The sequence below is a fragment of the Leptinotarsa decemlineata genome, unplaced genomic scaffold (genome assembly GCF_025532065.1).
Source record: "Leptinotarsa decemlineata unplaced genomic scaffold, Ldec_3_MD MMD2_tig00026336_RagTag_RagTag, whole genome shotgun sequence".
Classification (NCBI taxonomy): Eukaryota; Metazoa; Arthropoda; class Insecta; order Coleoptera; family Chrysomelidae; genus Leptinotarsa; species Leptinotarsa decemlineata.
In genome coordinates this window covers 13,441,867-13,460,016 of record NW_027412692.1, presented here as the reverse complement: position 1 = coordinate 13,460,016, position 18,150 = coordinate 13,441,867, and the positions used below count along the sequence as shown (strand labels likewise).

Here is an 18,150-nt window from a genome sequence, read left to right as displayed (position 1 = left end):
TGAATTGATGTATGCAAATATTAAAAAAAAAAACTTAACAATAGTGTTTTTAGGAATTTTCGTTTGACATTTTAAATTTTGATATTTCCACATACCTACTCATTATATAACAGTAGGTAGGCACAAAACTTGATTAGATAAATTGATTAATTGTGGTAAAACAGGAAGATTTTGAAAAAACAATTGCAGTACAATATTACTTCTGGGAAAACAGATAATTTATAAATAATAATAATTGCTTTTATTGATAGGAAACAAAATACAGAGAAAAATATATATATATATATATATATATATATATATATATATATATATATATATATATATATATATATATATATATACAAACAAAAATCGCTCCTATCAAATGGCAGGATTCAATTTCTGACAATGCTACAGACAAATCGCAACATAAGCAGACCTTGCTCTTCCTCTCTTCCTTCCAACCAAAATATGTTTTCTTTTAAAGGACCAACAAGAAGTTATTCATTTACCATTCATGAAATGGTAATTATTGACATAATTATAAATTTCATGTTTTCCTAGAAGTAATATTGTATTGTAATTGTTTTTTTTACAGTTTACCTGATGAATTAATCCAATTAAGTTTTGTGTCTGCCTACTGTTATATACGAGACTCTATAGAATAATTTCATGTACTGATGAAGCTACCATATAGCGAAACGCGCCTCAAATGAAATTGATTCTGTAAGTTCTATTATTATTATCATGGATGGGATTATTAATTTTCATCAACAGGTAAGTCGATTCATATCTATATTAGCAAATTTTCAGTCATGTAATTTTAGAAGACAGACATAAATAATTCGTAGTAAAACGGAAAATGGCTTAATTGCCAAAACAATAAATCATTATTATATACATATCAAATCAAAAATTGTTGTTTTGATGACACCGTAAAGATATTACTACACCATTTTGCATTTTTTTTAATTTTTCGATTATCTTCAGGCTTCACCAAGTTGGTTCGTGAAATGCGCGTTTAGAATAGTGGTACAGGTCTAGTGTGTGACAAGAGTTCAAAAATCTAACAACTTGCCTTAGTCTCCATCTTTATACCCTTCTGCTTATAATTGGTTTTCGTTACCATTGTCGTAAATGGCATTCAGTTCTCCATTCATGTTCTTCAAAAGCTGTAAATGAGTGTTATGTAGCTGGCTTAAACGTTATTTCATGTGTATTGTACAAACCAACTGATTTGTTTCTGGGATTGTACGTTGAATGTTGGATTCCGCAGATTTTGTAGGCTTTTTCTCTCTTTCTATCGCCGTTCATCAACTGTTGCTTGAATGTCCTTTTCTTTGAACTAGATTGGAATATTTTTCAATCACATTGCAGGCTCTCTTTTGGTTTTCGTAAAATTTTTCCATGTTTTGAACTGGCGAAAACTGAAATTTCGGTAGATACCAAACCATAAAAGATACAATTCCTTTGAAGAATATTTCAATTATTAATCCTCAAATGTTACAGCCGAGAGAAATTTTATTTATTTATTAATTTTAACTATAATCTGTCGAATTGTTCACAGGTCACATTACAAATGATTGGGAGCCATTGTATTGTGAATCTCCCTCCCCAGCAATGGTGAAAATAACCCTATCAGTATATTCATAATTTGAAATTTCAAGTCTTTTTAAAATACAAACTTTATTTTAATTTTATTATTATCCTTTACTTTTAAGCAGATTTTCATTGTTTATCAATATGTGCGTACCTTCATTTGACTGTAGTATAAAAGTAAGAGGTATATAACGTGCCTATTCAGCTATAGGTATAAAATGTATTTGTATTGAAATAATAGTTTAAGATTTAACATTGTATTTTTTGGTTTTCAAAATAAAGATTGTTTTCATTCACCTTTGTATCTAGGGATTCCATACATTAGCCTTTTAGATAATTTTTGGTAAAATTTCGTATAGGCTGCACCCGCCGATTTCGAAAAAATACTTGTTATGTACGAGGTTTGTTCAAAAAATTAAGATGATGTTTAAATTTCGCGGGCTTTGGGTTTTGCGTATTCGGCGATTTTCTGTCATGAAAAAAATGGATTGAAAATTTTACATACAATTTTGTGTAAAAAAACGGAAATGGGCGCTTAAAACACTTGAAATGCATACGGTAAATCTACTCTGAGTCAAAAACATATTCACAAGTGGTATATATATATAAGCTTTTCACAGAAGATGTGAATAACCACGTTCACCCTGGAAGCCCCAGCACTTCAACAACCGATTAAAATTTCGAGAAAGTGAAGAAAATTGTTATGGAGAATCATCCGAATTACTATTAGAAAAGTTGCTGACGATGTCGGCATATCGGTTAGCCATGCAGGGGTGTTATCGTGAAGACGAAAAACACGTCCATGCACCTACTCACAAGTAACGGGTCAGTCCATTTTCAATTTAAAATTTCTTAGTCAGAAATAAAAAGAAATATATCGGCACTGAAATTTGTAGACATCCTAACTCCAAAACGTACGATTTTCAAGGAGAGACAACCATTATGAGAAATGTATAATTCAGTGGCAACTATGGTTTTCAAGAATTTGACTACAGTTACATTAATATTTGTGCAGTATTCTTCTGGTCATGCGCGCACCCTTGGAATTGGAACTTTGCGAAAATTTCTTCAGAAATAAATTTTATTCTTGCATACTGCTACCATCCTGTGGATTATCTTGTCCTCCACCAGATAGACAGCCAGTTTACAACCTTCATGGTTTGGCAAAAATCAACCCTTAAGAGATAGAAAAGGGAGCTAGAACCTCTGATTGCACTTTGGTACTTGAGGACACCTATACCTGGTTTTTTTCTGATTTATGAAGATCCATAGTAATTTCATAAACAGCACCTTACGAATCGATCTTCAGGAACTTTATTTTCAAGATTTATCACGACATGTCGCTATCACACTAGCTTTATCGTAGCGAATAACATACTGAAAGGTAATTCCTTCCTCTAATTTTCATATGCCCCACGTAATTACAAGTTAGAACTACCTACTCAGGTACTTCTATGATCATAATTACCTAGAGCATCCACTATACTTTTATATAACTAAGGTACATCCTACACAGATCATATTACATCAATTCTATATATCAATCTATATATCTATGAAGACTAAGATACATCGGTTTCTAAGTTCCTGTACATATTTTTTTATAATTCTACCTCTAAGGGGTAAAAAGGGGGTCGGGGGTCCTCTCGTAGACCGAAAAAGCTAGGCTTGAATACTTGAAAAAACTGTAATCTTACATTTTTAATTTTTTTTTCTTGATAATAGCTGATAACGATATTCTCCTTCTACTACTGCAATCTCAAAATATATCGTGAAAATATATTCAGCAAATTTATATTTCTGATTTAAAAAAAGCATTACTCACGAATTGTTATTATTGTAAATCTTTTAATTAAATTTTATTCAAAATGATCAGGTTATGATTTTTCTCACTCATGATCAAAAATTAAAAGCGCTCGTAACAAAAATCATCAAATGACTTGAAATGGAATGTTTTATTTATATATTTCAAACCCTCTGGTTACAATCAATTTTGGTTGTAGGTAATGTAAGCGACGTTTAACCCGTTACGAGCCGTCTCTGGTGCTGTTGTGTCAGCTGTCAAACTTTGAGAACATTTGAATAAATCGACTATGTATCGGGTCCGATAAATTTGGGTTTCTAGAATGGGGGAACTTTCATTTTGTTGTTGATACTATATTTAACTCAATTGAAATGAAATATAAATGGAAACTAAGAAATTAACGAAAGAATTTTTGAGTTCCATCAATAAATGACAGAAATGGATTATTGTAATTTAAGTAGGCATGTTAGCACGGAACAATTGACTGCAACGTCATTGGACGCAACCGAAATAGTTGCATCATGAAAACCTAATAGTGGCACCGTGTCTCTTGCGCTGTTTATAACATCTTTTTATTTGTTATTTATAAGTAGTGTAGTTTTCATTTCATCACAATGGGAGAAGGCTCAATAAAAGGACAAAGTGATAATTTGCGTAGAATCGATACATTCTACAGTGCGTAGTGATGGTTTTTTTTCAAATCACTCCAATGTTAGTGCTGACAAACGAGATGAACTTATCAGGTAAGTACCTGAATAACGAAGAGTATGATTGAAAATCGTTTTAAAAACATTTATAGTTAAGTATTAGTCATGTTTACAATCTTTACGTCAATTTCTACTGTGTAGGGTTGACGGCAATGATATCAAATGTAGAAAAGAAAATTGAAACTTTTTATGACTAACCACTTTTATTTGCAACTAACGTTACTGCATTATTATATTAATGTATAAGTTTGAAAATGTCTTTATAGGACGAAACTGCAGTAACGTTAGTTACAAATAAGAGTGGTAAAAAACATAGAAAATTTCAATTCTCTTTTCTTCATTGTGATTTCCTACCACGCAATAACGGCTACATCCATCAATTTATTGATATTGAATGTATTGATATTTTTAGCCAAGCTTTTTACCGAGATGTAGCTATTGGATATGTTCACCTGAACAAAGTATCATTGCACAATAAAATATTTGTAGATGATTTTTTTAGTATCCGCCATCGTGAAATAAACAAAACACTAGCAGAGCTAGTAACTGCCCACCAATGAATTTACAGCAGTGTTGTTCCTAATAGAACAAATTTGGTAACATAATTCTGTACGAAAAAGTGACATTTGATGAAAAAAGATAAACATTACATTGCGGAAAATGAGGATAGATTCATGAGCCGCTTTTTTGGAGGCGGATAACTGGAACATAATATGTTCTGTACGATATCTCTAACTCGTGAAATGGAAAATTAACATTGACTTTTTCATTCTGCAAATAATCGAAAAGCAAATATGTTGATCACAAATCGGATAAACAAATAAATAAGCATCACAAAACCGTCACGTAACAAAATTCTCTGTTCTTTGACCACAACTACAGAATACGTAACAAAAGAGGACAGAACAGAAACCATGAACATTTCTGACAGACGACAACCTTGAAGAGGATTATTATCAACTAAAAAAACTTGTCGAGTTGTTAGTGAACGTGAAAATAATAAAATGAAGCTGGTTTGAATAACATATTTACCTATGCCGACTCGACATCGTGATAATTTCTCAGTCGAAATTAAATAATATATCCGAAAAGTTTAAAATAATTTGAATTTACCGCCGAAAGTGACTGAACATCACCAACACAGAATATAGGCCACAGAAACGACCCTCGAAACAAACTTCCGCCGGATGGTGTTTCTTGTGTAAGATTTTGTGTGACAGAGCCTATGTCACAGAATATATAGATTTTTTCTTCAATAATTATGAAATTGAAAGACTGAAACGTCTTCAGAAAGTGCGATAAAGGTAAATTAGAAACCGGGTAGGTTCAAAAGTAACACTGATTTATAGGTTTAGAACATAACTCAGTGGTTCAGACTGTACGGCTTTGGTCGTTAACGTCTGAACTCTAGACGAGCATAAGCATAATATACGAGCTATGTCGTTTGCGTTCAGTGACGTCACACGCTGGAGCGTCGTATAAAACGAATTTATAATTGCAAGTGCAACTTTAGAGCCGCATTACTTTCTCAATTGTAGACATATTTTACTGATTTTTCAACACTTCTGTTTTATTCTACTTAAATTTTCATAATTAATCTATAAAAAAATCTGAAATTTCTGCATTATCGAGAAAGTATAATGAAGTTCGGCTTCAAGTTTGGAGAATGTGCAGTGGGGGTAACGGTGTCATTTTACCGAGGATAGGAAATGCCTTTGAAGAATATTTGCGACCCTTTTATTTCTGTTTTGAGTAATGCATCAGTTACGGAGAGCGGTTTCATAGCGGGTTTATGCAACATATTTCCCAAGATTAAGAACAAAGAGTTCGACAATAACAAATCAACGCGAGTCTTGATGGAAACTTGGATAAGACTGTCAAGTGAAAACATTACTTAGAAAATTAGGCAACATTCAACTAATAATTAGGAGTTTAGGTTAAAATGAAAATGAGCATGCGCCAAGTTGACATATATCATCTCCATAGAGATTTCAAAGTGAATATTTTAAATTTTCACCTATTGTAATGGAAAAAATGAAAAATATTTGTGGTTATGTGCATAAACTCAATACTTTTTTGGGGTATAGTCTCAGTTCTAGTTATTGGGTTTAGTCTCCGGTATCGTTGCGTTAACATTTCAGTTGCCATAATTTGTCCATTCAGTAGCTTGAATATGAAGACTGTATCAAAGGTTTCTCTCCTATCAAAAATTTCTAAGATGTTGGTATATTCAAGATCAATAATAGGTATATTGATCTTACAAGCACAAGTGAAATCTTGAGAATTCATTTTGTATTCTTTCAACAGCAACCTTGTGATTGTCATAAAACAGGGACCATATTATTGACCTGTAATCTAATACTGAGAGTACTAACCTCAAGACTTGAAGAGATATGTTTGCCATGCCAAATAGTCAATCTAAGGCATTTTATTGCTTTCACCATAATGCGGGTCACGTGGTTTATAAATTGAAGTCTACTAATTGAGACATTTCTTTCGAAAAAAACTTGGAAGAGCAAACTTTTCTCAATATTCAATTGTAATTTGTTTTTGGATAACCACGTAACCTCCTAATGCTCACCCGGCTGTTACATCACTGACCTCGACAGTTTATCTCAAGTCTCCTGAAGTATGATGCTAACCTCAATTTTAACGATTTCTTCATTTCTCCGAAGAATGTTCACCAGTCTCCAATTTTTTTCACATCAGAATCAAGCATCTGTTACAGGGATAGTTGGTGAAGCAGGTTGAAATTTTGGAAAATGAAACAAAGTTTACTGTAATAATATATTTGAAAGAAAAGTTTGGGTCCTTTTGTTACACATCACCACAAAAGTATAACTGATCTTAAACTTTATGTATAAATATGTACAAGGTACTGATGTATTTTCTCATTATTTATGATCTAGTCAAGGTCACTTTAAGTTACTTTGGAGTTACTATGAAAGTTTCTGTCAGATAAGTTTTTTGTCAAAACAGACCTCAGTTTGGTTACACACTTATTACTCGAGGAGAAAACAAAAAAACGAAATAAATATAAAATAAATTAATATATTTCAAACAAAAAACAATCTGTTTCAGTCGATATGTTTGGATTTTATAAAAATATAATAAACTGAAATGCAAGGTCAACTCGCAATGCCAGTAATAATTTACAAAAAAAAAGAACAATCAATTGAATAAATGTTATTATAAACACAAGGAAGTCAACAATCAACCGAATTCCAAACAAAATTAACAAATAAAATATCAACTGAATGCAGGCTAGTTAGAGAGATTACAAAATATATCAAATTTACAGATTCCAAACCACATCTTGTCATCATCGTATACACATTCTTCCGTTGGTCCCTTCCAGCCTACCCATTTCTCTGGATATTCGTGAGAAACTCGAAAATAAATTTAACAACAGTTATGCCACATCAGATAATTGTGGCACCCTATAAATGGATTTGTAACCAAACTTTGCTCTGTACAATTATACAGAAGTTCGTTATCATTACTAATTTCAACAAAAAATATGTGTAATTGAATGGAACATATGGATATAATTGATAAAAAAAATCAATGAGGCGTCCTTTATAGAGTGTGAAAACGAAACTTTGCTGATTTTGAGATTGCTGAGAATTTTTTCTGGATCAATTTTTGGTTTATATACAGTTTATATACATATATACACATATATGCGCGTATTTGTATATATATATATATATATATATATATATATATATATATATATATATATACATATACACATATGTATATATATATATATACATACACACATATATACACATGTATATATGTGTATATGAGCTTCACTCATAAAAATCTTGAATTTTCAATATGAGAGCAATCAATCTACAAGATGTTCTTGTTTTCAGAAACAACAAAGTGACAGGAATCATTACCTAGAAATAGGACACACTACATAAACAATTAATGTCCATGTATACCTTTAGAAGGGAACTACACAAGGATTCATTAGATGTGCTGATTGTCAACAAAATATTTTTTTGATTATTAAAATAGATAATTATCAGCAATATACATTATAATTTAGATTTGCAAAATGCTGTGAATGTGTATAGATATACACAACTTTCCATTTGTTGGAATAGTTTCAGCGGGTAAAAAAACGCCCAACAGAAGGAGAACTTTAAAATGCTTCAGCAGTAATACATAATAGCTATGGATGGATATCAGAATTTCATCTGAGTATTTGTTTTCAATTGAACTCAATTCGATTGTATTTGATTGTCAGGATTTAATCATAACGAACGTCTGTTCTAGAGCTTTCAATTACAATTACATAAAATTCTTTCGAAGAAACTCAACATTTTAAGATTTTTTTGCCACCATAAATTTATAAATAATGTCACAACAATATAAGGTAAAAAAGTATTTTTTCACAATATTATTTCGTTTTGCAAATGGCCTTAATAAAACGCCTACAATAAAAATGAAATAAATTAAAATTAATAAAATATACATGATATACATACATGGTACAATATATGCACACTTATCCCTAGAATATATATGCAAAAATAACAATGACTACAATTTTTCAATAAATCTACATCCACAATCCACAACCAAGTGAGATGTAGAAATTTGTTTCACTAGGCCTAGAATATTTTCCAGCGTTGTACAAATATAGCATGTTGTAAATATATAACTTTAGCATACAGTATTTACAAAAAAATATACACTATGTACGTTGGAATTTCACTAATAATGTAAAAATATTAATTATTATAGTACTGCACCCTCTGTGGTGGGCCGACTCATTGGCCAACTTTTCATTTAACCATTTTAAAATGGCCCAATTGCCCTAAGTAAAAGATTAAATAAGTCAATTAGCTAATCTAAGTAAGAATTCCTGTGGAATGATCAGTATTCCGTCAGAGCAGGGAAGTGAATCAATTCTTTTACTGAATTCAATGGATTTCATCCAAAAAGTCTAATTTTCAAATATACCGCAGTACCAAAAATGAAACACCAATTCGATGTGTCATATCACCAATATCATTTCTCAGTCACGTATTACATCGCCTTCACTCTGATGAAATAATCTGCTTCACGCCCAGAAACCCTTTCGTTAAGATAGGATAAAATGTTAAAGAGTGCCGAGACGATTCCATTGACAATTGAATTGACTTGGTGCTTTCTTTGGCATACATTTTTTCACATTATGTACAAGGCAGATGGAAGTTATTCCTAACTGTCCCTTTTACACCTATTTATGCCTTCCCTCACGTACCGTACCAAGTCGATGAGCGAACTGTGCATTGTCAGTGGCCTGCACTGCCTGTCCAGCTCGATGAAAAAATCTGCAAAAGAAAACGGTTTCAACTCAACTTGAATTTCTTGGTAGCTGAAACTGCGAAAAACTATGATGCTCTCTAAGTGGCTCGGGGAGCTATTAACATTGCCTACCCAGAACACGAAGCTAAGGACCAGACTAGTCAATGCCGTTGACACAAAAAAAAATAAGTAGTTTCGTTATGTATTTGCAACTTGGAACCTTATGTTTACTTTTTTGGTTTTCGCAATATAATCCAGTTAACTTTTTGACGGGTTTTTAATGGGATCTGCGACTTACGCAATCTGAAAACCTTTATATCAACATATGAGACAAGTTTCGAATGCTGGGCGCCATTTATACTTAGTAATTTGGCGGAACTATACAAATTTGACTCATTCAGATATTTCTGTATTTTGAAATCTATAGAAAGCCAAAAACATTGTTTCTCAAAAATATACCCTTTTCAATTTAAATATTATGTACAGTTTAACTTCTATGTTATTATGGTAATGCTACTCTTATAATAATAATAATAATAATTTATTTATTTCCACAAATTTGTTTGCAAATCAACATTGTGATAATGCAAATAAAAAAGCTAATAACGTCAGTAAATTCAAGTAGAGAAATGATATAAAGAAAATGTATATACATATTTGTGATATTGATGACTTATTTATTTTGTGGAAATTCATTTTCAATTAAAATGATATAGATATAGAAATAAAATACTTTGTCTAATTCCCACTTGCTTAATGTATTGATATTAATACAACCAAAGTTTCGGATTTTACACCATTCTCAAGTATTTTAACACTACTGACCTAAGAGAAATAACGGAGTATATATATATCCGAGAGTAGGGTAATAAGATATACAGGGTGATTCAAAAGTACTTTGACAAACTTCAGGAGGTGATTCCTCACAATATTCTAATATGAATTGTCCAAATAAATAAATGTCCGTAAACGCTTCGTTTCCAAGATACAGGATGTTGATGTTTTATTTTTATTTTCGTTTTTTTCAAATAACTTTTGAAATACTGAACTTAATTAATCGAAACTTGGTAATAGGAGGTTTTTGAGGTGTCGAATTCGAACCTGATGTTCTTATTGTTTTTACTCGTAGGGGGCGCCACCTACACATCTTTTTCTTTTCATAACTTTCTTGGGCGTACTACTAACACATTTTTCAGTGAAAAAATCGATTCCTCTATCATATCTACGTAAATAAGCTTCCCTTGTTACTAGTCGCTGTAAGCAACCGTTTTCTAAATATTTGGACTTGAAAACTTCAAGTCGATTATTTGATAATCGATGCATGTTGAAGTTATTACGAATATTTTGCATTTTTCACAAGAATGCTTTGGAAATAAATTTGACGTTTGTGAGTAGTTTTGGTAATTATATATTTTGTGACAGACGTTTTGTTGAAGTTTCCGTAAGTAGAAGTAGAAAACACTTATTTTGAAAAAATGGATTATTTAAACAATAATGCTCATTTAGCCGATATGCATTTCGTTTATGGCCTTGCGGATGGCAATGCGCGCGAAGCAAGACGTATTTACCAGGAGCGATTTCCTAATCGAGTACTGCCTTCAGTTCCAACATTTGCTAGTCTCCACTGTCGTTTGGCAGAAACAGGTAGCTTTAAGAGGGCAGCTGATATTATTGGAAGACCACGAGCAGTCCGAACCCCAGAATTGGAAGAAGCTGTTTTGAACGCTCTCGAGGAGAATCCAGAAACAAGCACAAGAGTAATTGCTGAAGCTGTCAATTCTACTTAGTCCACAGTTTGGAGAATTATCCACGATCAACAGTTTTATCCATACCATATTCAAAGGGTACAAGCTCTTTTGCCACGAGAATTTCCCCAACGCATTAATGTGTCAATGGTTTTTGAGAAAATTGGCTGGAAATCCTCAATATTTAAGATATGTACTCTTCACGGACGAGGCAAACTTCTCCCGAAATGCTATCACAAACTTTCATAACAACCATGTTTAGGCTCTCGAAAATCCGCACGCAGTTAGTGAAAGGCATTATCAGTATCAATTTTCTGTAAATGTATGGGCGGCAATAATTGATAATTACTTGATAGGTCCTTTCTTTCTCCCGCTCCGACTGAATGGCGCAACTAACAGACACTTTTTAGAAAATGAATTGCCGGGACTACTTCAGAATGTCCCATTAGAAATTCCTATCCGCATGTGGTTTATGCATGATGGGGCTCCGGCCCATTTTAGCGTTGTAGCCAGGGAATTCCTTAACACAGTCTATCCAAATCGATGGATCGGTAGGGGTGTAGAAGAACCTAACCAGGCGTGGGCACCAAGGTCCCCAGATCTAAACCCGATAGATTTTTATTTTTGGGGACATTTGAAGTCACTAGTTTATAAGACACCAGTAGTGAACGAGGAAGATCTAAGAAACCGAATAGTAGACGCCTGTGAAACAATAAGAAACACACCAATAATTTTTGAGCTGGTACGAGATTCAATGACTAGACGACTGACTGCCTGTATCTTCGCTGAAGGTGGACACTTCCAACAATTTATTTAAATACAATTTAGTTTCGTTTATTTTAGTTTATTCTACATATTCAAAATTTCCTGAAATAAAATGTTGACATTTCTTACAAATTTTATTAAAACAAATACTGATTATGCACCCTTGATACAAAAATAACTATTTCGCTTAAGGATGTCATAAAGGAACGTACCTAACAGTAATGACCTCTTCAAACGAGTAAAACGTCAAATTCATTTCCAAAGCATTCTTGTGAAAAAAGCAAAATATTCGTAATAACTTCAGCCTGCATCGATTATCAAATAATCGACTTGAAGTTTTCAAGTCCAAATATTTAGAAAACGGTTGCTTACAGCGACTAGTAACAAGGGTAGCTTATTATATGATAGAGGAATCGATTTTTTTACTGAAAAATGTGCTAGAGGTACGCCCAAAAAAGTTATGAATCTTAAAAAAAAAAGACGTGTAGGTGGCGCCCCCTACGAGTAAAAATAATAAGAACATCAGGTTCGAATTCGACACCTCAAAAATCTCCTATTACTAAGTTTGGTTTAATTAAGTTCAGTATTTCAAAAGTTATTTGAAAAAAAAACGAAAATAAAAATAAAACTTCAACATCCTGTATCTTGGAAACGAAGCGTTTCCGGACATTTATTTATTTGGACAATTCATATCAGAATATTGTGAGGAATCACCTCCTGAAGTTTGTCAAAGTACTTTTGAATCGCCCTGTATACCTACATTCATTGATACCAACTACATAAACTTCAAACTGTGATTAATTGCGTTGTCATCTTTATAAATTCAAAAGTGAAGACCTACACAAATCTGTTTGTTCGTTAAGGGTTCTATATTTTGAGTTCTTAATTGATTTATTGATTTCCATGGCTTGCAACAAATTCATTTTCCTTCCTTTACTACATGTATGTAAGATTTTGAGGTTTTCCTTACTTATTTTGTGGTTTGTTTCTTGTAGATGTTCGTACATAGAAGATTTTTTGTCTAAAGAAGATTTTTTGTCTAAACCGACATGTACAAGGAGTCTTACTTCGAAATTTCTACCGGTCTGGCCTGCAGAGCATTCACTACATTCTATTCTATATATGCCAGATTTCTTCATTCTGTCACGTCTAGGTTTTGCATTAAATATGATTTCGCCTAAATTATTAGTCAAAATTATTATGATGGGAGACATAAAAAAGCGGAGGAATTGAGTGGGATGTTATCCTCAAGAAATCCGGTATCTATTGAGAAATTTTCCGATAGCGGCTTTGTAAAGTGAGCATTGAATTTTTTCCTCTAATAGTTTGCCCGTATATTGTATACTGTTTTCAACTAAAATCAGTTCATGTTTATTGGATTGTTTCTTTTGTAGGTCATTAATAATTCTCCAGGTTGCTTTAGACTTGTTGCGTGCATTGTTAACCAATTCATCATTATATTTCCTATTCATAGATTGTAGTTGTTCTCTGTTCATATCCATATGTGTTCATCACTAATATTTTACTTTATTGGGAACAAAAGGTTATGGCTTTTTTCTTCTCCATGTTTGAACAAAAAAATTAGGGAAACATCAAAAATAGATTTCTCCTTTCAATTTAATATTTTACTATATTTAACAAGACTGAAGATCTTTAAACCTCTTTAATGAAAGTATATCTATTTTTGCAGAGTATAAACATTTTTATTATCATCCTTATTATAATTTTTGGATTATGAAAATAATAAATGAATGAATCAATAAATAACCATATGTTTTCATGCCTTTTGTCAAATTTCACTTCATTTACTAATGGTAGATTCATTTATGAAATTAAATAAGCATTTACTATTATCACATTTCTGTAATACAGATCCTTATAATTATTTTTTGGAATACAAGGCATATTTTCATGAAAGTAGTTCTTGGTCTTGTAATTACTACTTTTCTTCTGGATCAACTTTCAAGATAGGGATTGAAGTAGTAGCTCCACGTTGGACGCCAAAACTAGATTTGTCTGAGAATTTCTTTTCAAATCATCTAAAATAACAATTCGTTCAGGCCAGTCTCAACACCCTACACAGTAGGTTAATGGACTGACACCTATCAGAAAACAACTACTCCCCTGGCTAATACCACGAAGGGCGTTGGATTATATCCGACAGGTGTCAGTGCAGGATTCTTCACAGAAGTTATTCCTGCATATGCTGTTGGCGATACAACTGCCTAAATAGATTTTCAATTTTTGGAACACACTTGCAGACCGGTTTCGGGCTGTTTGGCCACTCGTCAGTGCAAGGTAGTGTATATCATCAACATAAAGTCGATGACTTCCGATAATTGAAAATCGAATTCCGTCAGAGTATCATTCCTCGAACAAAGCTGAAGACTACATCAAACAACAGGTTTGTCGTCGCCCCATCTGTCTGTGAATGAGGTAACGAAATGCATATCCGAAATTTGCCCAATTCCTAGTAAAAGGAAAGAAATCTTTCACGTTTAGTCAGTGGGCATACTTGAAGACTGGCTATAAATCAAATCATCTAAAAGAACAATTCGACACCTGTCGGATATAATCCAACGCCCTTCGTGGTATTAGCCAGAGGAGTAGTTGTTTTCTGATAGGTGTCAGTCCATTAACCTACTGTGTAGGGTGTTGACGCTGGACTGAACGAATTGTTCTTTTAGATGATTTGATTTATAGCCAGTCTTAAAGTATGGCCACTGACTAAACGTGAAAAATTTCTTTTCAATTGAAACTTCGTGAAAGTTCAATAATGTAAATATTGTTACTGACTCTACTAATATACTTCAACTATTTGCTAATATTAAAAAAAATTAACTGCTCACTAAATACAAGAAGAAGAACAAAAAGTGTTATCTGTCTATGTACTTGATTTCAATTTTTTAGTGTCAACGACATCGACTACTTTAGGTCTGACGGCTCTGGTGTCTTGGGTATCTGTAAGCCAAGATATCAGCTCAAACTGCCAACAAGGCAAAGTTTACATTTCACAAAACCGATACAATATTCAATTTGAAATAGTTCAACAGTAAGAAACAATTCGTAATGAAAAAAAACCCTATTCATTGATGCTTATAACTATATCTTCATCAACATTGACTATGAACACGCCCGAGGCAGTTATTCTGTAGCAAAACACGTGGTGGGGTTTTGTAAACTGAAGTATTACGTGAATATTTTGATCAAGAATCGGCCAATCGTGTCACATAACTTACCTGTATGTTTTCCCTTCACTACAAGAGTGTCCGCCATATCCCAAAGATCTTGATAAGAAAGGAGATATGTAAATTGTTGATTCTGTTTGAACATGGCGTTATATACAGAGAGCGGTACCCACAACCCGGCGTTTTGAGCTTGTGTAGTGATTGGCACGTTGCCGCGAGTTGCCAATTCACCGCTGTTGTAACCTGACGATTGACTACCCACTGAACCGACCGAACCCGCTGGGGAAGGGGTCGGAGATAGAGGGGATGGAGTACCCTGACCCTGCTGGTGGTTTTGCGGGTCTTGAGGAACGATAGCACCTTGATTCTGAAAATTAAAAAGTTCAAATAAGGTCTTTGTTAGGTTACAAAGTCAAAACAATAGAAGAGCATCACAGAAAAACTTGGATTTTTTAGCCATGTAATTTCTCAAACATACATTAGAAAATATATTACGAGGAAGTAACTGTAACAAATTTTTTCAAGCTATTTTCCAGGTTTTTTGGCTGAGATCTGGCAAACGTTTTGGCTACAAAATAGCTAATATCTATTGAAATAATTTTTCTTACCTTACTACAATATTCACTGATGGTCTTCTGGATGTCTTTTGATTCTTGTTTTTTCATCTTGAATAGTTTATAGAATAGGAGAGCTTGGCACCGATAACTGAAACAAAAATCAATCAATAAAAGTAATATGAACTTTTCTACAAGTGAATTACCATAAAACGGCAAGTTTATTGTGCACTGGAGACATGTTTACTTGATTCCTGAAGTTTGATGAAATATATCTGAAAGAAAAAAGATATATGAAAATAAATCATTTTCACTGTTAGGAATCACGCGTTAAAATGTAAGACCCCGTTAGTCCTTAGCTTGCACAAGTGTCGACTTTGGAGAGTTGTCGTTCGTAGGGGACGCCAGCTGGTTAACGGAAAAACATATTTCAACATATATTTCAAACATACAGTGTGACCCATTTTTAATGGAACACCCCCCTAAAATTTGAAGTTGTAAACCGATTTTAATAATTTTGTTTTGAAATGTCAAGTACTAAAAGGTCTACCTTGGGACAAAATTTGAAATGTTTATTAAAGTTTCAGGGCATACTACGATATTTTTTCTTAGTCGAAAATCGGTATTTTTTATTAGCGATTTTTTTATTGAAAAAATCGCTACGCCATTGGATTCAGAGTGCCTCTTAAACAGGTGTGACCAAAATTTCATGAAAAAATATTCATTATTAACAAAGTTATGCCAACTCAAAAATTCGAAAACTCACAGCTAACAAAAACACCGTATATCAACAGATATAGCCATGAGAATATTTTTTTTATGATTTCAACAATAAAGTGCCGCCAGATGAAAAAAAAACAAATAGCGTACATATTACGGAATTACATTCAAGTTTTCACGAAAATTAACTAAAACTAAGACCCAATATTTCAATTTAAATCTTAGTTGCCATGGAAATGATATTACAGTTTGACACTTGTGAAAGATTGGAGTGTACTATTGTCAACAATATTCACCTTACAGTTCTTCGAATTATTTTGTGTCATGGCTGCAAGATTGAGCGTAAGAGAGAAAATTGAAATTGTACGCCTTTCGGGAGATGACGTTAGACGTGCTAGAGAGGTTTGTAGAGTATTTAATGAGAGACATCCAGATCGTCCTCGTATTAGCTGCGGTACGGTAAATAAAATAAATAAATTATTCAATGAAACTGGTGCAGTATCAAAAATGATGTTGAAAAGTAATCCTGTACAAAGACGAAACAGGAATGGCAGGAATAATCAAATTATTTTAGATTATTTCGCAAATAATCCTAATGCCAGTATAAGGAATGCCACTTTAGATTTGAATATTTCACGAGAAACTATTTGGAGATGTCTCAAGGTGAAGAATATTAAACCTTTCAAGCCAAAATTTTTACACACACTTCAAGAAGGCGGCGAAGCAAGACGCCTGGAATATTGTTTATGGGCCCAAGGGGAATATTTAAACAATAGAAATTTCCTAAAAAATATTTTATATGCCGACGAAGCCACTTTCACTACAAATGGAGTAGTGTCATCATAGAATTGTCGCTATTGGGCAGCGGATATAGGTACTTTCTTTTTTGAGGAAAACATTAATGCGCTTCTAGAATTTTCAAACACAGAGTTTTGGGATGCTATTCACGAGTTGCCAATCAATGAACGATCAAATTTAATTGTCCAGTTAGATGGGTGTTCAGTTCATTATGCCAGAGCTGTGAGGCAATGGCTTAACGAACATTTTCCAAACCGATGGATAGGCCGTGGTAGTCCGTTTATAGAGTGGCCACCCAGATATCCAGACCTCACAGTTTTGGACTTTTTTCTCTGGGGACTTCTCACACAAAAGGTTTATAAAAACCGCTCAAGAGATAGAAATGACCTTTGTGCAAGAATTCGACAGATATGTGCAGATATTAGCCCTCAAGAACTAAGGAACTCAATCAGAAACATTCGTAAGCGCTACGACACATGTATCGAAATACGTGGTGGATTAGTAGAGGCTACTAGAATATGAGTTAGAATTAATTGTTGCACAGAATCGAAACATTTCAATAATCAGTTATTAGTCACGTTTATTAAAATTTTTTGCTTCTTTGTTAGTTGAATTGTGTGAATGTAATTCCGTTATTTTCATTAAAAATATTTACGCTATTTGTTTTTTTTTTTATCTGGCGGCACTTTATTGTTGAAATCATAAAAAAATGATATATTGTGACTGTTAGCTGTGTGAGTTTTCGAATTTTTGAGTTGTCATAACTTTGTTAATAATGAATATTTTTTCATGAAATTTTGGTCACACCTATTTAGAGGCACTCTGAATTCAGTAGCGTGGTGATTTTTTCAATAAAAAAATCGCTAATAAAAAATCCCGATTTTCGACTAAGAAAAAATATCGTAGTATGCCCTGAAACTTACATTTCAAATTTTGTCCCAAGGTAGACCTTTTAGTACTTGACATTGAAAAAAATAT

At 33.0% G+C, this 18,150-nt stretch overlaps 2 protein-coding genes across 3 annotated transcripts in view; one reads left to right on the top strand and one right to left on the bottom strand.

The window, feature by feature from the left end:
- The window catches only part of Ndf (Nucleosome-destabilizing factor), a 50,625-nt gene extending 48,748 nt beyond the window's left edge, over nucleotides 1-1,877 (top strand). For both annotated transcript variants that reach the window (XM_074183238.1, XM_023158477.2), the window contains exon 10: nucleotides 1,550-1,877. In XM_074183238.1, coding sequence (XP_074039339.1) covers nucleotides 1,550-1,609 — 60 coding nt within the window. In that variant the 3' untranslated portion in view covers nucleotides 1,610-1,877. The remainder of the gene's footprint in view (nucleotides 1-1,549) is intronic.
- Nucleotides 1,878-6,865: 4,988 nt separating this feature from the next.
- Nucleotides 6,866-18,150, bottom strand: part of lilli (AF4/FMR2 family member lilliputian) — a 284,128-nt gene continuing 272,843 nt past the window's right edge. Inside the window, 4 exon segments of the mRNA XM_074183239.1 lie at nucleotides 6,866-9,428; nucleotides 15,152-15,467; nucleotides 15,709-15,805; nucleotides 15,861-15,929. Coding sequence (XP_074039340.1) covers nucleotides 9,316-9,428; nucleotides 15,152-15,467; nucleotides 15,709-15,805; nucleotides 15,861-15,929 — 595 coding nt within the window. The 3' untranslated portion in view covers nucleotides 6,866-9,315.